We start from the raw sequence: 23,698 nt of genomic DNA, 5'->3' as shown, positions 1-23,698 counted from the left end.
GTTGATACCTTGTCCGCCCCGGAAGCTCAGGGTTGAAGGTTTTAATTTACGGTCAGATTAGCATTCAGGGGTCCACCTTAGCGCCCTAGACGGGGTCCAGGGGGCAGAGCCCCGGAAGTTTAGGAGTTTAGGCATTTAATTACGGTCAGATGAGCATTATTTTGATACCTAATTGTTACAATGGCAGGTCACTAATTGGCTTGGGGTTCAGGGGGCGGAGCCCCGGAATCTCAAGGGTTTTAGGCACTCAATTACGGTCAGATGAGTATCGAGGGGCCCGCCTAAGTGCTCTTGGTTGGGTCCAGGGGGCAGAGCCCCCAGAAGCTCAGGGGTTTTAGGCGTTTAATTACGGTCAGATGAGCATTTTTGATACCTTATTATTTGTGACACTAGCAGGACACTATTTGGCGTGGGGTCCAGGGGGCAGAGCTCCCAGAAATCAGGGGTTTTAGGCATTAAATGACCGTCATATGAGCATCTAAGGGCCCGCCTTAGGGCCCTAGGTGGAATCCAGGGGGCAGAGCCCTTAGGATTTTAGGCATTAATTTTAATCATGGTCAGATGAGCATATTTTGATACCCCATTATAATGTGACACTGGCAGTTAACTATTTTTTCTTTCTCGCTCTCTTTCTTTCTATTTCTCTTTAATATTCTTTTTCAAAGAAAGTGTGGGGGAGGGGTCCTGATATGTAGGCATCTGAAGAAGCATTTTCTTGCCTGGCTGTAAATTTAGGAATTTGTCATTTTCCAACAAACGCATGAAGTGAGGAAAATTATCTCATTTCAGCATTATTTGTTAACCACCGTTATGGAATTATAAATAAACCACGTTTTAATTCTATTTCTCCAACCCCCCTCCCCTATCAGTATGCCAGTGGCCCCCCCCCCCCCCCCTCCGATCTACACCTTGTTGGCGGGAAAATTGCAACTGATATCCCTTACCTTTCTTCATTCTCTTTTTTTTCCCTTTCCCTTTCTCTCCTCTTTCACTTTCCCTTCCCTTCCTTATCTCTCTTTTAGGTTTGCTGGGGGGGGGGGGGGGGGGGGGGGGGAGGGGCACGGTCATTTTGGTCCCCAACCCGGCCGCTCCACACATTGTTGGCGGGATTAACCGCAACTGATCTCCGCTTCTTTTTCTCCCTTTTCTTTTTTTCTTCCTCTTTTTGTTCCCTTTTAGCTCTCCTCTTTTTCTTTTCCTTCCTTCTCTCTTATTTTAGCGGGAAGGGGGGGGGGGGGAGGCTAGGGTCTTCCCCCCCCCCCCTCGATCCACAACTTGTTGGCGGGAAAAATGCAACTGATATCCCCCTTCTTTTCTTTTCTTCTTCCTATTTTGTCCTTCCCTTTATCTCCTCTTTATCTTTTTTCTTTCCCTTTCCTTCCTTCTCTTTTATTTTTTTATTGGGGGGGGGGGGGGGAAGGGGGAGGCAAGTCCTTCCCCCGATCTCCTTCTTCCCTCTTTTCTTTTCTTCTTCCTCTTTTTTTTCCCCCTTTCTCTCCTCTTTCCCTTCTTTTCCTTCTCTCTCTCTCCTTTTTTTTTTTTTTTTTTTGCGGGGGGGGGGGGGGGGGGCAAGGCACGCTCGGCCCCCCTGGATCCGCGCCTGTTGCCCCCCCCCCCCCCCAATCCCAAACTGCTTCCGGCGCGCCTGGCTGTCGGTATTGAGCTTGTCGTCTTCCAGATGATCGTAATACTGGGTAGATGTAGGGTGGTTCAGGAGGAATGGCAATCAATCCATGCAAGATACGATATAGCATCATGGTAACTTTCAGACGAGCTCTTCTTTCGGAGAGAGACTGCCATTTTAGAAGGTGGAGCATTTCAGTTACACTGAGTCTATCTCCTGGAGTGAACCGAGCAGCTCGCCTCTGAACCCTTTCGAGTTTTCGAATTTGGTCTTGGCAGTGAGGGTTCCAAGCTGTTGAGGCATGGGGGGGGGGGGGGTAAGCACTAATTTTATTTTGGGGGGCTCAACGGGGTAGGGAGAGGGGGAGGAAACACTGACTTTTGGGGGTTCAACATCTACCCCCCCCCCCCTTGAGCAAAAAAAGTGTGGGGTGTCCTACTTTCATTTTTGGTTTTAAAAAGGTAAAATAAACTTTACCATATGTTGTTAACTTGTGTTTTTTTTTGCGGGGGGGGGGGGCTTGGGTACGCACCTTTCCGTGGCAATATATTTGTAATAGTTAAGATGCATTGAGAAAAAACTACAGGTTCATAAATGTCTACAAAATGTCCCGTTTATTTCTATAAAACATATCTTAATAGGCTATGAGCACAATTTTTTGGCCCCCCCCCCCCCGAAATTTGAAAATCGCGCTAACCAATATTTCTTTCAGTTGGGGGGGGGGGGGGTAGTGGGCACTTACATTATCTGCTATTTTGAACCCCATAAGTGATGTTTTCCTGACATCTACTAGCATCTGGGAATACTGTGTGGGTCTGGACACATGATGGCGTTTTTCTATGAACGTCACATTTTCACTTGGCAGCCCAAGGGGGGGGGGGGGGAAGGGGGAACCCCCTACCCTAGTTATAGGCGTTTGGAACTCGGACATAGCGCCCTCTGGAAAGGCCTGAATGAAAAGGTGAAATAAAACAGAGAAAATGAGAGAATGAGAGAGAGAGAGAGAGAGAGAGAGAGAGAGGGGGGAGAGAGAGAGAGAGGTTGGGGGGGGGGGGGTCAGAGAAAGAATATTTGTGTGGTATATAAATAGTTAAACGTTAGTCATCAGTATGAAAGTGTGATCAATGACACGATTTACGAAGACTAATTCAGATAAACCAGAGAGGTGGTCGAGTCTCACCTCCCTGGATAAACATAAGATAACAATCATGCCTCACAATGTACCTTTATGTTATTGTAACTTTACAATGCCAAGGGCATGTCTAACCCAAAGTCAAAGACCTATGAGTTTACATCTTATTTGCCAGAGACAGTCTCTTCACTCTTCTACAAAAAAAATTCTCGAGTGGGGGGAGGATCATTATTTAAAGGTAAAGACGGGTATAGGTAACATTGCGGTTCAAGGGTTTTGGGTGCAAAATATTCCGTAAAATATCCATTCAATATCGTTTAAATATTGCCTTCAGAGGTTTAGATGGCAATACTTCAACCTAAATTCGCAAAAAAGCAGAAATATATGGCCAAATTAATGTTCAATGTTGAAGTGCATTCGCGATATCTATTCAGGCAGGATCGATATGATTACCAAATATATTAATTAGTAGGCGGTTCCCGGCAAAATTTGTATCATCACGTATTAGTCAAAACACATTCTTTCACATGATTGGTAATAAGAGCTTCCATTTCATTTATTGAGAGGGGGGCGTTTCCAAAACTGGTCTATATATTAAACTAGCGCAGAGGAATTTTGTATATTATTCCTCCACCTGTCGGCCTACAGAAGCAAGTAATCAAACAATACCATCACACACACATTCATACTCAATCAACAAGAGTCAAACGTATTTTGGAATAAACTAGAATACTCGGCAATATATAAAGGAATTATACATATATAGGTTCCAATATTACTAGCTAATGCAAAACATTTATTTACAATTTATTTACAAATTAAAGAATATGCTACTCCTGGCAACATAGCTAAACTCAATGTGTATAATAGAACAATACTTAACCTTTGATTAACACGGTCTTTATTACTTAAAACAAATATATGGACAGAGTAAAGAGGGTCACACAAAGGGAGTCACAGTGCTGACATAGTTATCACGGCTCCACGACCTTTAGCCGGAGAAGTCAGCTAGAAAACACATACGACGGATGTTTTGAAAATGCTTCCTCTTCATCTTCAATGGTGAAAGTTCAAGTTCATTTAAGTTCAATTTATTTCCAATTTATCATACTAGGCCAACAATTTTATGCCAATAATAAAACATAAACAAAACTAAGCAGAGCATTACCCAAATCGGTGCATAATAATGTTGCAATTATTAATTTGATGACAACTTATCAACACTATGGGTGTCGATCCTTACGTAATACCTATTCATCAGGGGGGGATGAATGAATAGATCACCCCCCCCCCCTGATGAATAGGTATCAGTTACGGATCGACACCCATGGATTAGACCACACAGCGAGGTCACTGACAGGTGGCTATCTCATCAACTCAGCTCTTTAATAACATAAGAAATAGAGGATCATGGGGGACCAACGGGCACCGATTGGGGAAGTTTTCTGTATAGAGGGAGCAAGTAGCTACAAGTAGGACAGTGGGGCTTTAATAATTGCAACAAATAAAAGCAATGTATGTGTTCACTAAAGAATTACGTATTTGTACATAATTCTTTAGTCATTGCTTTTATTTGTTTAAATTATAGAAAGCGCTCCTTCTGAGACAACAGTACCCTGTCCAAAGGGCCCTGTATAAGTAGCATATGGAAGTAAGATAGCTGCAATTTGGTCCAAAAATGATGGGTTTGCTGGTCCGATTAACTAAAAACTAAGCACACCTTCTTTATCAAAAGATTTTATCATAATACATAATAATATTTCAGAGGGGTTTTTTGTTTTGCAGTGGTCACCCCTAAATCGGAAGGGGGGGGGGGGGAGGGGCATCCAAAAAAAAAAATTAAGGAAACCTTGAACCAACCATGCATCATGATTTGGGTGGCATCTGAAATAATATTAAAGGGGAAGTCCATCCTGAAATTAAGTTAGTTTTAATAGGAGTAGAAAAATGAGAGAAACAAGTCAGTGAAAGTTGAGCAAATTCGATTAAAAATAAGGAAGTTAGGATTTTGAAGTTGTGATCAATCAAACACAAATTGGCAACTCTATGACGTATCATGCGAGCTCAACTTCCATTTGCTCAGTACTAAAAAAATCTAAAAATTTTCATTTTCCCTCAAGAAAATTTTTAACCATACATGCACCCTAAATATAATAATTGCAAATATGTTTCTATGCTCCCCCTGCAAGGAACAAATATATATTCCGTCATCAATAACGAAGAAAACATGATTTTAAGGAATATTATGCACAAAGCAAATGAAGGAGAGCTCGTATAATAAGTCACAGAGTTGCCAATTTGTATTTGATTGATCACAACTTCAATAATTCATAACTTTCTTATTTTCATTCAGAATTTGCTCAAACTTTCACTCACCTGATTTTCTTATTATTCTGCCTCTATCGAAACAAACTTATTTTGGGGTGGACTTTCCCTTTAAAATATCTAAATTTGATACCAATTCAAACGAAATTTTTATTAATTAATGTCAAATTTAAGTATGAGGAAAAAAAAAATCAGGAGGAGCGCTTTTTATGATTCAAAAAATTAAAGCATCTTCCCTGCTAACCCCCCCCCCCCCCCCCCTCCCCCCCCCCTTCCCCCCCCCCCCCCCCCCCCCCCCCCCCCCTAATAAACCCCCAAACCCCTCCGTTGAAATACAATGGGAGTAAGAATAGATCATAACGTGAAAACACAAACGGCTGGCCTGGATTATTCTGGTTGACCTCGGACTCGCACAGGGTCTATAGACCCTTCCTTATATAGGGTGGGTGAATGTGTGACAAGCAAAGACCTAGCCAAGGTAAGGGCTAGAGTTACACTCACAGGAAAAGCCATGTGAATGAATGAATGAATCGAAAGGTAGCCCGTATATTTTAAACTGACCGACACAAATAAAAGCTGAGTGTGATACTGAGTGGTGCCATTAATACAGCCAGCAGTCAAGACAGTAAATCTACGATTAGACGGTAAGCTGGAATTGGAATTATGTAGACCATATTCATTATTTATAGTGCGAGTTACTGAGCTGTGTGTTTGTGACCGAGCCGCCGCAGCCGCGCCTTGCCTGCCCGGTCGTTAGGATGGGGTGAGCAGGCAGCAAAGCCAGTAGATTCCGATGATGGTCAGTGCAGTGAAGCACTGACTGTGCACTGAGTGCAGTGATGCATATCTGTATGATGGCATGTCCATTCTTTTTCTTGTTCTCCATCTGCTTTTGTCAGAGGTCAACAACAGGATGTTGCTATGCTTTTTGTCCATAAGTATTGAGAGGAAGAGATGAGATACGGTTTGGATGAATCTTGTAGGCCTACAAGTGAACTTGTAAGTAGATCTTTAGTCCAGAGTCTAGTACTAGATCTAGTAGCAGGTGACTAGTAGTACCAAAATACCAAAATCTAACTTTTTAATTACTCATTTATTTAGATCTATAATAAAACAAAGTTCAAAGAAAGTATTTTCTTTAACTAAGACAACTCACCCATCTGCCGACTCCAGAAGTGCCATAAAATAGGAGATATCCAACTCCAAAGTTGGTGGTTCCTTCTACGCCAATCCGTCTGTAAGAGCCTTGAAACAATCATATTTCATGTCATGAAATTACGTTCATAATTAGACAGGCCCGAGGGGATGGGCATGTCATTGCCCGGACAAAGTCCACAATTAAGTTTAAAACTTCGCGCCAAAGTACATTCACTTGTCAGCGGCTAGCCTTGAATCGGTCGCACACACCGAACAAAGCAATCCGCAATACAGGCTGAAATTGAAATCGAGCTCTCAATGTATGTACGACTACTAGATCTACGACTTTGTACGAGTATAAACATTGGAAGGAAAGAACTAGATCTAATTCATTAATATTTACCTTAGATTCCAATATTCCAATGACTTGATTTCCTCGTGAGTATTATTTTCCCATCAAAGACTTCTTCAAATTATAATTTCAAGTGGCCTGCGAGATGCCCAGAGGAGTCAAGCAACCTTGTACCGTAAAGTCAAAATTGTAATTACTCCCTTTGCATATTCTGAGATAATGTCGCCCAACCCGCTGTTTGAATTGTTTTCCTATGCAGCCTCTGTTCAGCTCTGATGCCTATGGCATTGGCGTCAGAGCTTCCTGGAGTTAGGTTGAAGGTAAACAAAATCTGAAATGCCTTCTAAATCACACCCCTTCACGCACCCGATGACCATTGCACACTGGCTTCGGAGTTTGCTTGTGGACTCTCCTTTCCTCTCATACAAAGCATCGATCTTGAAATTGGTCAAGAATTTAACCAAAAATATGAGATTTTTTATACCGGAGAGATAGCAATTTGCTTACCTTCCATGTGTTCCTGATGGTAATTAGTTAAAGGTAATGCAAAGTTTTGGGAAATTTTGAAAATTGGGTGATTAGTGATTCTTTACAATTTTGATATATTTGGATGCCCCTATGGATGTATTATACATGTAAGCACTAGAAAATTTAGCTCCTAAAACACTTCTGCTTTCGAGAAAAATTTAATATTAAAATTTACCAGAGCTCCCGGTAAATTTCAATAAATTTCAAATAGCGCCCACAGCCGTACAATACTAGCTGCGACCATGAAAATCTCAGAATTTGTAGATACAGAGACGCCAAGGTAAAAGATCGGCAATGCGTGACATTCTCATTTTTCGGCGCGTGAGGGCGCATGCGAGGGTATAACACACGTATAGGTATGGCGTTTTTTAAAATCTAGCGCGCCACCGTGCGTGAGAGCCGTTTTCAGACCCTCCAAATGCGTGACGTCACGCCTAATGCGTGACACTTGGTAGCTCTGTAGATATGATATATAATTTCCAAACGGGAATAGCTAATCAGTCAATTTTGGTCGAGAAACATTGTTTTATAGCTTAATTAATATCTTGACCTTGAGAGGGAGCTATACAACATAAAGAGTTTATTATTTACAATTGTATAACTTTAGACTCGAGTTGAACGGCGGCAACGATCACTGCATATTGTAGGATCGCTTATGATTCCAATATGTTCATTTGAACCAATTTCATGACCCAATACCAAAACTTTGTATTAAAAGGCCGGGCTATTTAAGGTCTTAGTACGGCAGGGCCCCCCCCCCCCCCATAAGAACTCGGCCATGAAAAAAATTGCACGCATGTCAAGTGAAGTGTATAGAATACTAAGTTAATTTTAATATTTTGAAAAATTCACTCATTTGCATATTTATGGTAATTTATGCAAATAAGGTCATAAAAATCACATTTTTACCCATAAATCATATTATTCATATTTAAGCATTCTTTTTCACTACATATTCATTAGACCATTCTGAATAAGAATACAACAAAAAAGTTTGGAAAAGCCATATTATTCCTTATGTTATCCCTTGTTTGAATAATTTCTTATGTATTTCATTGTTTTTTTAACTTATGTATTTTGTTGTTTTTGTTATTTTATTTCATTTCTAACTACAATTCAACTATTTTGACTCCCAAAACAACCACCTAAACTTTAAACAAGACCCAATAACCCATGTTTGATCTGTTTTTAGGAAAAATGACTTTTCCATATGTTTTGTACACAAATCACGAAAATGAGCAATTTTGGGGCTGACATGCAAAGACAAAAGGTCACGTGACCTTATAACCGTAGGTCCGACTCCGATTTTCAAAAAAATTATTTTAAAAGTTGCGCAAGACTCGAAAGAAAAAAGTCAGCAAGCGGCGGGGCGCCATCCATATGCATGCGTTCCTGAACAATCAGGAAAATCATGGAGGGGGGGGCATCATGCCCCCCCCCCCCTCGGCCTTATTAGGGTTAAAGGTGCGATTTACATTACAAAATTCTGCCCTCTTAAGTAATTAAGAGAGTTCACAATGTTGGTTCTGGCAATCACTGACAGACGTCTTGTTAGCAGCCAGCCATGGCCAAGCTGTGGCACTTTAACTTTTCATTTCCAATTTTCATTTTATATTCTCTCAGAGATACCGGTATTGCATGTGATCGCTAATTTCAGTCAATAGTGTACTGGCTTTTGCAGTGTATCAGGATTTTGAGTTATCAAACCACACAGTTGAAAGTACATGAAGTGGTCTTTTCCATGTGTATCTTATAGTTATACTATATTTTTTAAACAGTACATCTAAATAGACAACAAGTATTCAGTCAAAATTGACAAGAATGATTCTGATTTTCTTTCCAGCCAGCCATCATGGTGGATGCTGTACCTATCATCGATTTCTCAGCTTACAGTTTGGATCGTGAGAGTCCAGATCCTGAAGGATTCCAGAAACTCATTGATGATGTTCATCAAGCTCTTACTACCATCGGTTTCATGTACCTCAAGAACTTCGGAGTTCCGGCTCAAAAGGTAATTTAAAATAATCGTCCTTTCCATTTCTGTTATTTCGTTATTGTCGATATTTTGTTACGGCCAAGCACGTTACAATAAAGATCACTACATACATGTACAGGGTGATATAGAAAATGTCTTTGTTTGTTTATTTTAGCTGACTGCTAAGAAAGCATGTCTATGTTTATAAGTCAGCAATCAGGGGACCGATGGCTTTAAGACCTCTCTGAGGGACTTGGTAATAAATCCAGCTCAAAATGTTTAGCATGTATACACCAAAGAAGAAGTAATATCGCACTCGCTTGGGCAGGTATTAAATACGCAATATGGTTCATCTTTGCCTGTATAGACATGATATAGTTGATATTGCCTTCAAAGGACTGCGAGCTAGAATCACATGCATAGCTGTATCAAGTTCACCATTGCTAACGTCGAACGTGAAGAACGTTGCAGTTTCAGCTCAAGAGTATATAGCCACACTAGAATTTTCAATTTTCTAGAAGAGTGAAGAGATTGTCTCTGGCAAAAATGATTACCAGTAGATGTAAACATATTGGTCTTTGACTTGGGTTAGAAATTGTGAGGCATGATTGTTGTCTTTTGTTTAAAAACTGGCTTTGATGCGTTTAGATTATATTATACCAAAGGGTTGAAGATTATTATCCATTTCTTGGGGCAAGATTAATCTATACTGGTGTTTTTAAAGGGTTGTCGATGAGCTACCGGTACTCAATACTGGAAATGGATAGTTTTGCAAAGCCATTGTGTTTACAGAAAGCAATCCTCCCATCAATTGGTGCCTACATGTATGTTGCCTTGTGCAAAATTGCATGTGTTGCAAACGGGCAACCATGCAGAGACACAAAGAAAGCAATCAAATAGATCATTTTGATATCATGCTTAAAGGTATTACAAAGTTTTGGGAAATTTTGAAAAATGGGTGGATAGTGATTCTTTACAATTTTAATATATTTGGATGCCCCTGTGGATGTATTAAAAACACCAGAAATTTTAGCCCCTAAAACACTTCTGCTTTCGAGAAATATTGAATATAAAGATTTACCGGTGCTCCCGGTAAATTTTGATAAATTTCAAATAGCTCCTACGGCCGTACAATGGTAGCTGCGACCATGAAAATCTCAGAGTATGTAGTTGTGGTATATAATTTCCGAACAAGAATAGCTAATCAGTCAATTTAGTCAATAAACATTGTTCTATAGCTTAATTAATATCTTGACCTTGAGAGGGAGCTATTCAACATAAAGTGTTTATTATTTACATTTTCATAACTTTAGAGTCGATTTCGACCGCGACAACGATCACTGAATATTGTAGGATCGTATATGCTTCCAATATGTTCATTTGAACCAAATTCATGACCCCATACCAAAACTTTGTATTACCTTTAACCCATGATCTGTCCCTTATTCTGTCTTTCACCTCAGATCAAAGATGCTTTTTCCTATTCAAAGGAGTTCTTTTTCTTGCCTCTGGAGACTAAGATGAAATGTGTGAGGCCAGAAAACACAAACCACGGATACGTCCAATTGGAACGAGAAGGGTAAGAACCATAGCACATTAAGAAAGATAGTTGTGACACACCCGTGCATACAAGGTCAAAGGCAATTGATATCAATTGCAACTATGTACATAAGAGATAGGAGACTGCAAACTTGCGTTTGATTCTAAAGAGGAACTGTGATTGATTTGGATCTATCTCGGAATAATATACCTCATAATATAAAATCTAGTCCATCAATTAACGTTTTTAAAAGGAGACAAAAATCATTTCTAATCCAACAAAATAAATAAAGATTGATTGTGAACAAGGTCAGGTTTTTGTTTTGATTTTGTTTTTGTTTTTTGCCCTCTTTTCAGGCATTAGTTTTTTTATATTTTTTTAAATCACCTTTTCAATCAACAATATTATACTGTATTACGGTGGCAGCACCGATGAAGCCTTTGGCTTTCCTAGCTGTCTCCACATTCATATGACATTTTTGTTGTCGTTGTACATGTATGTATTCTATTGTAAATGTCTCTCTTTAACTCGTACGCAAAGTTTTGGATTTTATATGTTTTTATGATGTTTTTTATGATGAATAAAATAAAGATCACTTCAATTTTTTAAACTCTTTATATATAGACCAGGCCCTGATTACTATCATTATATTATGTATTACTCATATATATGATTACCAGTCTTTCTTTGCTTTGCCATTGAAAGCAAGGTTGAACCCGGACAGGCCTTTTAAGGATCTGAAGGAAGCGTTCAACCTCAGCACGGCATCAGACAAGATGGTAAACATCCTTAAAATTGTATTAAAGCCCCACTGCACTACTTATACCTGCTTGTGCCCTCTATATTAAAGAAACAATGCATATTCGGTGACCATTGGTCCCCCCATGATCCTCTTTTTCTTATGTTAATTGAGAGCTGATTTGATGAGATAACCACCTGTCCAGTGATCTTGCAGGGTGGTCTAATCCATCCTGTACAGATGGGCTTTAACATGTTGAGAGAGTGACAATGATTTAGTTCATATTAATAAATGACACATTTGTAGAGCTAAGATTCCCCTCTTTCATGTGATGCAACTCATATGATGCATATTCCACGCATGAGTGATTAAGAACAATTTGGAGAAAGGGTACCAAAAATTCATTTGGCGAACGGTATCTGAATTTCAAAGAGAAAATTACATTTCCAGAAAGTTTTTTATTTTTCTGCCCTTTCATATGACATTTCAATCAGGAAAAAATGAGCCAGGAATAACAGAGTTCTGTTTGTTTAAAGTAATGCTTGCATTTCCATAATTTTATTAAACAAATCCGCTCCACTGGCTGCCTGCCCTAACAACAAAGAAGACCAAAGACTTCATGCAGTCTTTAAAATCAGCCTTGCATAAAGTCTTGTGTCAACTCTGTTTGTCGCTATGGCAAGCAGCCAGTGAAAACGAATTTGTTTAATAAAATTATGGACATTATCTAAAGCTTTACAAATATGTGTCATTTATTAATTATAATTGTGATTAAGTTATGATAAAACATCGATTATTCTCAGTTTCCTTTTTTTTCTGGGACGCACTTTATAATCTTTTATGCACCGATTTGAATTATTCATACTATGATGAGGATTTTATCAAAAATGGTTCAGTGAAACTTGATCAGTGAACTTTTGAAGTGGGTTTGCGTACAAATACTTGTTACAAAACAGACAACTTTTTTTTTTTTTTTTTTGGGGGGGGGGGGGGGGCGGGGTGATACAGCAAGTCAGACTCTTGTTTTTTATTTTCAACAAAATTTGATAATGCAGAAGGAATGAGTTTTGATCTATTCAAAATGGATGTTTGCCTTGAAAAAGTGGGCGGGTGTTGACACAGTGAGTTTGATTCTATTTACATAACGGGTTATGAGCTAGTAAATGGGATTTATGGAGGTGATTGATGTTTATCATGCGCAAATACTGGTATGATCGTACTGAACAAATACTCTCTCAATAGCTGTGAAGGGCTTCACATACAACTTTTTAAAAAAAATTTAAACACATATGTATGTGATAAATGATGGAAAAGGAGACGAGTAGTGGAGTAAAAATTGAAGACAGTTTACAAGAAAAGTGTGAAGGTGGGGGAAGAAGGTGGAGAAGAAGAACAAAGGAGAGGGTCGGTGAAGAAAGAAAACCCCCCCCCCCCCAAAAAAAAAAAAAAAAAAAATAACAGTATGGTGCATTTGAAGAAGATGAAGAAGAAAAAGAGCAAAAGAGAGAGAGAGAGAGAGAGAGAGAGAGAGAGAGAGAGAGCATACATGCCAACTGTTCAGATTAAAGAGGAAAATTCCTCTTTTTGGGAGAAGATAATTATCATTTTAATGCAGGTGTTCCTCTTCCTGTACAAATTTGTCTGTAGTATTGAATAGGAGAGTTAGGATTGTTCCTTTTTTTTTTTTAAATAGCATAATTTGTACAGATTTCTGATTTTCAAATGTTGGCATGTATGGAGAGAGAGTGGAAGTCACAAGCCAATAGCAATAGAGAAGGAAGAGAAGGAGAACTTGAAGCAATAGGAAAAGAATGAAGTTTTCTAGTTTCTTCCATGAAAAAGTCATTTAAGAACAAGTAATAGCAGGAAAACAGTGTACCTTAAATAAGAAAGTTAAAAAAAAACAGTTACAAGTGGAGGAGTAGTTCTCCTCACTCTCAGTATGATTAGAATATCACTCCAAACAGAATCATATTTTTCAAGATATTTAGGTCACTTTTCGCAATACCCGGTAATAACAATTTTTGCAGTTGATTTGAATCCTCTTTAAATCCACGTGGACTAACATTCCAATCTTGCGTGTATCCCTTGACCTCCTACAATCCATCCACCGTAAAGGTCAAAGATACCTGTCATTCAGGCTTTGGCTGTTTTCATCTATTTCATTTTTTATTTCATATTTTTAGTTCAATGCCAATATTAACTGGGTCTCTCCTGTATTCAAGTCTGTGGGAATAATAATTGATACAAAATAAAATCTAAAGCAGTACGGTAGTTTTATGATTGAGTATGAAACGGTAGGAAAGAAAGAAAGGCCCCCAAAAGAGAGATTAAATAACAGTATGGTGCATTCGAAGAAGGAAAAAAAGAGGGAGAGAGCGAAAGAGACAGAGAGAGAAAGAGAGAGAGAGAATGGAAAGAACAAGAATGAAGTTTTCTAGTTTCTTCTCTGATAAAGTCATTGCGAACAATCTCAAGTAATTGCAGGAAAATAGTGTACCTGGAAGAAAAAAAATAACTGAAAGAAAATTTAAAAATAGCTACAAGTGAAGAAGTTCAAAGATACCTGTCATACAGGCTTTGGCTGTTTTCATCTATTTCATCCTGTATTTCATATGTTTAGTCCAATGCCAATATTAACTGGGTCTCTCCTGTTTTCAAGTCTGGGAATAATAATTGATACAAAATAACATATAAAGCATTAGTTAAAATGATTGAGTTCCATGTTCAGTGTCATATTAATTATCTAGTTAAACCTGGTAGATGCTAAAACCTGCTTATTGTTAAAAACAAACCTGACATGCTGTCTGTCATACACTGCTTCCATTTATTTTCATTTAATTTTTATTTTAACCTTTTGCATATATAGGAACTGGGTTGTCCCTGTATATATAATAACATATTATGTTTTGATGTGTTTTTGCTTGCTTTGTTTGCTTTTTGATGATGTATGATATTCATAATACAAGAAGAAGAAAAAAATAAAGAAAAAAAAAATTGGCATACTATTCACTTCAGCTGTAAATCAACGTTGTACCAGGATTATTTAGACTTCAATTGAATTTTAAGGGGTTCTTGTAGTGAAAATTAAGTCATTGTTATGCAATAGACCATTTCCTTATGGCTTGTCCTACATGTACCTAACAACACACAATGCATGCAATTTGCATTCTGATCATTGAATTACAATTATTTGTATTGAACAGATGAATAAAATGATTTGCATCAAGGCAGGCACTCCACCGAGACGTGTGCATTCACTTTGATTACATTGCAACCGACAAAAAGGCCCGTCGCATTGTGAAAGATATTGGAAGGAATTGTCAACATAATGCTGTGAGGTTACTGTATTTGAAACACGTTCCGACACTTCATTTGAATACAAAGGCCCTTGTGGTTCCTGTTTGGATATTGAGGGATGTTTTGAAATTCTACCCTGCCATAACCTGTCAGCCTTTACAGAGTTCAGTCTAAATGTAGTGCCAAATTTCAACCCCTGACCTACTAATTGGCTTTTACCTGGGACAATGTGCATGTATGTTACTAATATCCCTTGTAAATTTCATGTTTTTGGTAACTCAAGAATTAAGGACTTTGTTTAATCCTTAAATAAACATGAACATAGAAACATGAATTGGGCATATCAATTCTGCACATACAGGTACTTAAAGGTAATACAAAGTTTTGGGAAATTTTGAAAATTGTGTGGATAGTGAATCTTTACAATTTTGATATATTTGGATGCCCCTGAGGATGTATTACATGTATTAGCACTTAAACAATTAGCCCCTAAAACACTTCTGTTTTCGAGAAAAATTTAATATAAAAATTTACCGGTGCTCCCGGTAAATTTTGATAAATTTCAAATAGCGCCTATGGCCGTACGATGGTAGCTGCGACCATGCAAATATCAGAATATAATTTCCTAACAGGAATAGCTAATCGGTCGATTTTAGTCAAGAAACATTGTTTCATTGCTAAATTAATATCTTGACCTTGAGAGGGAGCTATACAACATAAAGAGTTTATTATTTATATTTTCATAACTTTAGACTCGATTTCAACCGCGACAACGATCAATGTATATTGTAGGAACGCATATGCTTCCAATACGTATGTAAATTTGAACCAAATTCATGACCCGATACCAAAACTTTGTAATACCTTTAAAAGACTGCAGAACCTGGTAAGGGTATGAATAATTTAGTTGTTAACTCACTGCACATGAATAGCCTTACTAATGACATTCATGAATTCTTCAGTGGGAAAAATAATGTTTGTTGAATGATTTTTCTCCAGCTACATGTATAGGACATTATGAATATTTTGTTTTGTTTTGTAATTTTCATCAGTTCAATATATGCTAGAAGATCTGTATTTGTGGGGCTCTTGAGGGGTGCCGAATTGCATTTTTTTTTCAAGTAGATTTAGTTTGAGATTACTTGTTCGAAAAGATATGTAAAGAATATAAAAACATATAATGAACCTCAAAAACTTCTTCAAGCTCTGCAGTATACAGTGTATGCATGTATATCTTTTAAATTTGTTAGTCTGAAACTTGGGGAAGTCCAAACCTAGAATTTTGAATAACATGAGCCCTTGCACAATAGTGTGCATTAGAACCTTATAAAGTTTCCACTTTGTCACAGTGATTTTCTCATATACCTACCTACATGTATGAGCGTTTCCCATTTGCATTGTTGTCATAATTGTGACATAATCTACTCGCCTCGCTCACATATCTGTAAACTGTGGCAGTTAAAAATGAAATATTATGGTGACATTAAGTGTAATTTACACATCACATTTCTGTGAGAGAGAGAAGAGGGGGGGGGGGGGTGTTGGACACACAGAGAGACAGAGAGACGGAAGAGGAAAGAGAAAGGGGGAGTTGGGGAGACACACTTAGATTGAGATAGGAAGAGGGGTAGAGGAGTCAATGTTTATAGAGAAAGATGGATAAACAAACTAATAGGGAAAAATGGATAATTAAATGAATATGTGTACATGTAGGATCATCCTTTTTCGCAGTTGCCATGCATTTACATTAGATTAGGAAAAACCTGTGTCGTTTATTTCCTCGGCAGTTTGCCATGCCCTAGCTATCTGAATGAGCCCTTAATGTTAACTCAGAGCCATTGGCTTTTCTGTACATGAGAGCTTCAGTTCATGAATGAATAAAATATTCAAATTTTTCGTCCCATTCAGCCTTTCCCAGACGAGGAGTTGCCGGAGTTCCGAACGTCCTTGTCAGACCTCTTCGAATCTTTTGTTCCTCTTCATAACAGAGTGCTTGAGGTCATGGCTAGGGGACTCAACCTTGAGGTAAAATAATCAAGTCTAATGTCTTTAAAGAGACTTGGTAACATTGTTCAGATGAGAGAAAATGCTGCTAAGGTAGTAACTTTGATGCTAGATGTACAACTAAAGATAATCTGAAAGTTTGAGTGAAAACGATCCATTATTAATGATAAAAATTGGGAAAACAGATCTGATTGATTCCTTAATTCTACCAACTATATTATTACAATTTAATTACATTTTAGGTTAATGTAAACCGTCACAAAGTGTTGAAAGATTTTTAAAAGCCTATCTTTTGTCTTGATTTCATGGAAAAACGGTTGGGAAAATACAAAAATGTTCTGTTCATTATTTTTGTCTGCACGGAACACTTCTGTTTACAAAGGACCCGCAATACTTTGTTGACAGACACGAGCTAATTTGAACCAAACATAGCCAGTCCACACTCCATACTCTCTACTCTGTACACGATCACTTTCTTCTGCCTTGATTCATTAGACCCCCTCCCCCCCCCCCCCCCCCCCCCCCCCCAGAAACCTGTGTTATACCTGCCCTGCATCATGCTTTAACTTTCTGTTTATTATTTTGTCTGCTTACATCACTCCTGTACATGTAGGACCCGCAATACTTTGTTGACAGACATAAGTTAATCGGAACCAAACATAGCCAGTCAACACTCCGGACCCTCTACTACCCCTCCCTGGCAAACATGGAGGTGAAAGAGGACCAGGTCCGATGCGGGGAGCACACGGACTACGGTGGGATAACTCTGCTGTTCCAGGACTCACAGGCTGGTCTTGAGGTAAATATTAATAGGAATGAAACGGGAACCCCTTTCACTTCGGACAATTCCACCCCCTCCAAGGACAACCACCCCCGAGGAAAATTACCCCCTGTTAATTAAAGTGGAAGTCCAACATGATAGACGTTTGCAGTTTTTTAAAATTTTAAATCCCCTTTAGCGTAATTGTTTTTCAAAGTATCTCTGGGAGAAAACGTTGTAGTAAGAGCACACAGACTACAGTGGTATACATGTAACTCTGCTGTTCCTGGACTCACAGGCTGGTCTTGAGGTAAATATTAATAGGCATGAAACGGAAACCATCCCTTTTACTTCCCCTTGGCTTAATTGTTTTTCAAAGTTTATCTGGAAGAAAACATTGTAGCATTTCTCATTTTGGAGTATACAGACTACGGTGGGATCTGTTCCAGGACTCACAGGCTGGTCTTAATGTAAATATTGATTGGAATAAAACGGGAATCGTCCCTTTCACTTCCTTTTAGCCTAAATGTTTTTTTGAATGGAAGAAAATGTTGTACAGTCAAACCTGTCTATAGCGACCACCCAAGGGAAACACAAAAAGTGGCCTTTGTAGACAGGTGGTCTTTGTAGACAGGTGGTCTTTGTAGACAGGCTCCTTTAGAACATGATTCAATGAGAAACCATTTTCAAGGGAAACAACAATTGTGGCATTTGAAGACAGGTGGTCTTTGTAGACAGGTGGTCACTAAAGCAGGTTTGACTGTAGTATTAAAGAGTATGAGGACTATAGCAGGATAACTCTGCTGTTTCCGGGGGGTGTTTCACAAAGATTTAAAGTCGAACTTAACTCTAGGTTGGACTTAACAATTATGGAAAGCCGTTAGCATCTTTAAAAATATATTGTAAAAGTTATTTTAAAAGGGATATAATGTTGATTCAATTCATTCATGCTTTCTATTATCATGGAAGATTTCATGTTCTTGATTTGGAATTTATGAAAAGTCTAAAATACTTGAATTTTTGCTTTTGAATATATTTTATTTTAAGGCTACAAAAGGCTCTCTATAATTTTTAAGTCCAACTTAGAGTTAAGTTCAACATAAGTTCAACATGGTCCTGCCAGTCATAAGTCATAAAGTCATGCATTACATATTTCACCAAATGGATTTTCCAGGAGAAAAACAAATCCATAAATCATTACAGGAAGTAGTGAGGTGACATTTTCAATTTGCTAAACAAGATTATGAATATATCACTGAGATATCTGCAATGCAGGTCACAGAGATATCTGCAGGTAGTTTTTACATGCACGTGCCTTATAAATGTGAATATTTTATCAAATGGAGTAAATTATTTACTCTTTTTTTTTTCACCTGGTGATCATGAATACATGTAGTTTGAAGGTTTTAGATATCTTTGTTATCTGTTTCCAGTGTTATGGACCTTGCTTAAAGGATAATGCGTGGAATGTGACAAATATTTGTCTAACCCAAATTGTGGGGGGAAAAAAATAACATTCTTTGCCGGTAGCTATTTCTGTTTGATCATGCATTCACACATTTAATAACTGTAAATTTACTCAACCTTTACCTGTATGATATGGTTGGAGAAAGCAAGAAAGAGGGGGAGTGGCAGAGACACATAGATTGAGATAGAAAGAGGGGTAGAGAAGTTGTTGGAGAAAGAGGGATAACAAAAACGATAGAAAAAGATGGATAGAGAAAGAGAGAAAGAAATTGTTGGATAGAGAAAAAGGGACAGAGAGAGAGAGAGAAGAAAAGAAATAGGGAAATAGAGATCACAAAGATGGGCAAATGTACAGATGAAAGAGACAGACAGACAGATGGACAGACAGACACGCACATATTTTAAGTAAAGTTTATAACAATACTTAAAAATCCATTTTGTCCACCCTGTTGTAGGTGAGAAACGTGGAAGACAAATGGATCCCTGCTACCCCAATAGAAGGCACTGTGGTCGTCAACATCGGTGACCTCATGCAAAGATGGACTTCGGACAAACTCATCGCCTCGGTAAGTCCTTGCCATCTGACATTCAACAAACACAATTCAATGCACTATTTAAAAAAACGAATGAAAAGATTCCTTCTCTCTAAATAATCCAATTAAATAATGTCAATTATCTTGCCACTCAGCTTTGTAGAGTGCTGGAGTGTGGGGTCGCAACGACCACATCCCCTCCGGTTGTCATTATCATTGTTTATTTGTATACAACTATTCTTTTTATTTTTTTATTTTTTTTTGTTGTTGTTGTTGTTGCTCTGGTGATCCCCTCCTTACAAGCCATTGAGGATTTTTGGGGGACACCCTCTTTCTTCATTTCTTTGTTTTTTTTTGTATTACTAGCTTATATGTATGTACTCTGTTTCCTTGATGTAAACATGACATTATCAGGGATGCCAGTTTTCAGGCAATAGCTAAATCAGGCCCTGTTAAGTTGGATAGATAGATAGATAGATAAATGGTATTTTATTGCATCTTTCATGAATGGCAGTTTCACAACTGAATTGCACATGAATTACATGAATTGGATATATACATTGTAAAAAACTTACATAACATTTAGTTAAAAATTGTTTAAACATGTCACGTTACTTCTGCCTAAATACCATAAACAATTAAAAAACACTTAATGAACATAATTTCTACCAAAGAAAAAAGAAAAAGGGTATAAACATAATTACATGCCAACATAATATGGACTAAGGTAAATTATACAACAGTTCGTCATGTTACAATATTGCAGTTGTGGGTATAGTGGTAAAATAATCAAGGATAGTGGCAAGAGCAGGGTGTATGAACATTTAGTAATATTTGATAATTAGTTATTTTCAGACCATAGTTTAGGCTTTTTCTGTGTACAAAATAGCTCATTCTAGGTGATTTTCAGGCCCTCTGATCAATTCTAACTGGCATCTCTGAATTATGCATGACATACTGTTAACTTGCCTTGTACATATTGGAAGAAAGTAATGAGAGCTATATGCTCTCTCAATCAATCAAGTACACACCGTCGAAAGCTTACGAGCTAATGATGACACTGGTCTTTTGTACTGTGCATGAGCTATCCACCTAGTTGATTACTCTTTGTAAATATTGACGTGAGTCACAACATTTATGAGCTTATAAACTGTGGACCCTCATTGTATAATGCATACTCGAATAGAATAGTCTAGACTTGATGGTTCAATGGTTTTCTATATAACACACTGTTAAAGGGAAAGACCATTATCATTATCTTTAGTCCTGGGGGGGTGTTTCACATAGATCTTAAGGAGAACTTAACAGTAACACTAAGTTGGACTTAAAAATTATGGACAGCCATTGGAGCCTTAATTAAAATGTATAAAAGCAGAAATTCAAGTATTTTAAATTTTTTATAAATTCCACATCCAGAATATTAAATCTCCTTGATGATAGAAAATGTGAATGATTTGAATCAACATTTTATGCCTTTCAAAATAACTTTTACAAAATATTTTCATATGCTAACGGCTTTCCATAATTTGTAAGTCCAACTTAGAGATAAGTTCAACTTAAGATATTTGTGAAACACCCCCCAGGGGTTTGTGAGCAGATTAAATTTATGCTCGTAAGAAAAGAGTAAGGAATTAAAAACTCAGACATTGTAATGGATTGTAATGCAGCTGATCGTAATACACAGTCAAATTTGTATAGCCCCCCCCCCCCTTTATCCTTTAAATCCAGCCTTCCTTCCATTTTTTTTTACTTGACCGTTACCAGAAACACCGAGTGATGATTCCACTGGATCAAATCAAGAGACAGCAGGATCGCCAGTCGATGGCGTTTTTCGGCCATCCCGACAACGAAGCGGTCATCGAGTGCATCGACCATTCCAACAAGTACTCGCCGACCACAGGCTTGGCCTACATCAATATGAGGTTCGCGGCGACGTACAAAGATGCTACCAAACTCCAGACTTACTGAAGGAGGAGCAAGTATGCAGAATGTAAGGCGAGGCGTCAAAAATATCGATACCAGCAGGCTGCCGCCTCACGTATTGGCGCATCGAGGCTGCAATTACGGCCGAAGCCTGGCTGGGGCAATTATTTTTCACTTATTAGCCCAGCCGGATTGCGCCAGGCTGGGATCTGAGGCTCGGTTTCCATTCGAAAGGCGGCAGCCGGCGCATGCTTTTGAATGCCATTTCCTACCGCCAGCGGTAGCCGGCTGAGCTAATTTAAAAAATGCAGCCAGGACGCACAAGTGCAGTTAGCTGCCGCTGGCTGGTATATTTATTTTTGACGCCTCGCCGAAGTATTTTGTCGGTATGCCACAGACCACATCTTAGATTTTAGCATTCGCAGTCAGGTAAAATAACCACCACACACACACATATCATTCTAAATACACTTATTTCAGTACTTAATATCAATTAGCGTAACTTGTAATTGATTTTATGAAATTTGGCCCTGGTTGGTCATATTCACTATTGGTCCTGGGGGGTGTTTCACAAGGATCCTAAGTTGAACTTATCTCTAAGTTTGACTTAACAATTATGGACAGCCATTAGCATCATTGAAAATATTTTGTAAAAATTATTCTAAAAGGCATAAAATGTTGATTCAAATCATTCATATTTCTATTATCTTGGGAGATTTCATTTTCTTGATGTGGAATTCATTTAAAGTCTACAATACTTCAATTTTTGCTTTTGGAAATATTTTATCTTAAGGCCACAAAAGGCTCTCCATAACTTTGAAGTTCAACTTAGAGTTAAGTTCAACGTAGAATCTTTGTGAAACACCCCCTGCATGATTATACTTATTTCAACATCATTGATTAAACCAGAAACTTTCATGTGGATGAGATGTTTGTGAATTCAGCGAGTGGTCCAATTTGGTGACAGTTCATATGCCGTGAAACAATCAAATGACAACTGACACGACACTGAGTTTCTGTAATTCGCCAAAAAAAAAATCTTACCATGAAAATCATGAATATTTACAAACTGAAAGTTTCCTGACACCAAAGAGTCTTTGTTTAACAGTATATATATTTGTATGTGCTTTTTTTATTGTTTTTTTAATGGAAATATTGTATTTGAATAAAATGCCCTTTTCGTAATGTAACCAAATTTAATGCATATGTCTTTTTGAAGCGCCTTGATGAGAAAATATCCTGAGAAATCTTGATCTTGTTTCCAAAATATCCGCTATTTGAGAAATAGCAGGCTAATTTGTGCCCATCCGAGCTAGTTTGTGATGAGCATATCGATCTGGTGAAAATGCAATTTCGAGCTTCGGGATAATATCCTGACCCTGAAAATAGCAGGTTATTTGGCAAACTCAAGCTGATGAAGACAGGCCTAAAGAGCAAAATCTATGCCATTCAAAGTGCCAACAGTTAAAGGTATAGACCACTTTTGGAAACGACCCCCTCTCAAAAAATGAAATGGAAGCTCTTATTACCAATCATGTGAAAAAATATGTTTTGACTAATATGTGATGATACAAATATTGCGGGAAAACCGCCTACTAATTGTTATATTTGGTAAATTAGTATATCTATCTGGACTGGATAGATATCGCGTAGTCCCATATACATCTTTCTGTGATTCCAGGACCTTGCAGTACATATGCTAGATGATCGATTCCACAATGTTTTCTGATCGATTCCACAACGTTTCTTTCACAATGCAATCGAATGACCAGAGCTGGTCTATTAGCTGGTGAAGGCTAGAATTCTCTGACTGCATTATATTGTTTCTGAAATTAGACAATTGAAAATCGTAATGAATTCTGTTAAAATGTGCTAAAATGTAACCACCTACTGCCTGCATAATCTTGATTATATATACATGTATGCTTGAGTTTACTGTACAAAAGAACTTTTTATATATTCAGCATTCTTCTTTATTTACAGCATTTTAAAATTTCATTTTCACTCCATTTTTTCTGTTTTACGAGATATTATTCAAGGTAATTCAAATACACGAGACATGTTTATATATTCGACCTCCATCAGATACATACATTTGTACATACAGAAATATGTAATTGCGTAATTTTTATATATTACCATACAATTATGTGTACCACCATTAAAATTATCCACCAGATTTGTACGAAACTGTTGTGCTAAATTCATGATATTCCTGTGATTATTCTCCTTGAATAAGACCCAAAAAGGTATTATTAAGCTATGAATATTTGTATCTTCTCTCTTTTTGAAAAGTGAACTTTTTTTGTTTGTCCGTGTGTGTGTGTTTCATTACGGACAGAACCATTTTCTATTTTCT

The 23,698-nt window shown here is 37.9% G+C and overlaps 1 protein-coding gene across 3 annotated transcripts; it reads left to right on the top strand.

The window, feature by feature from the left end:
* The first annotated feature begins 5,464 nt into the window (after positions 1 to 5,464).
* Positions 5,465 to 21,428, top strand: LOC752472 (2-oxoglutarate-dependent dioxygenase htyE). 3 transcript variants are annotated; one of them, XM_030988603.1, is made up of 8 exons: positions 5,465 to 5,559; positions 8,946 to 9,109; positions 10,537 to 10,652; positions 11,323 to 11,392; positions 16,561 to 16,677; positions 17,270 to 17,455; positions 19,339 to 19,449; positions 21,181 to 21,428. In XM_030988603.1, exons 1-8 carry the CDS (start codon positions 5,532 to 5,534, stop codon positions 21,382 to 21,384), a joined length of 996 nt encoding a protein of 331 aa, XP_030844463.1. In that variant the 5' UTR covers positions 5,465 to 5,531; the 3' UTR covers positions 21,385 to 21,428. The 3 variants fall into 3 exon arrangements, with proteins under 3 accessions (XP_030844463.1, XP_030844465.1, XP_030844464.1); XM_030988605.1 differs by lacking the exon at positions 5,465 to 5,559 and adding an exon at positions 5,566 to 5,725; XM_030988604.1 differs by lacking the exon at positions 5,465 to 5,559 and adding an exon at positions 5,566 to 5,725 and having other exon boundaries at positions 8,942 to 9,109.
* The last annotated feature ends 2,270 nt before the right edge of the window (positions 21,429 to 23,698 follow it).

The sequence above is a fragment of the Strongylocentrotus purpuratus genome, unplaced genomic scaffold, assembly GCF_000002235.5.
Source record: "Strongylocentrotus purpuratus isolate Spur 01 unplaced genomic scaffold, Spur_5.0 spur5_scaffold_17, whole genome shotgun sequence".
In the NCBI taxonomy this organism is placed as follows: domain Eukaryota; kingdom Metazoa; phylum Echinodermata; class Echinoidea; order Camarodonta; family Strongylocentrotidae; genus Strongylocentrotus; species Strongylocentrotus purpuratus.
Note: the sequence above shows the minus strand (reverse complement) of the source record. Positions and strands in the feature narration are given on the sequence as shown.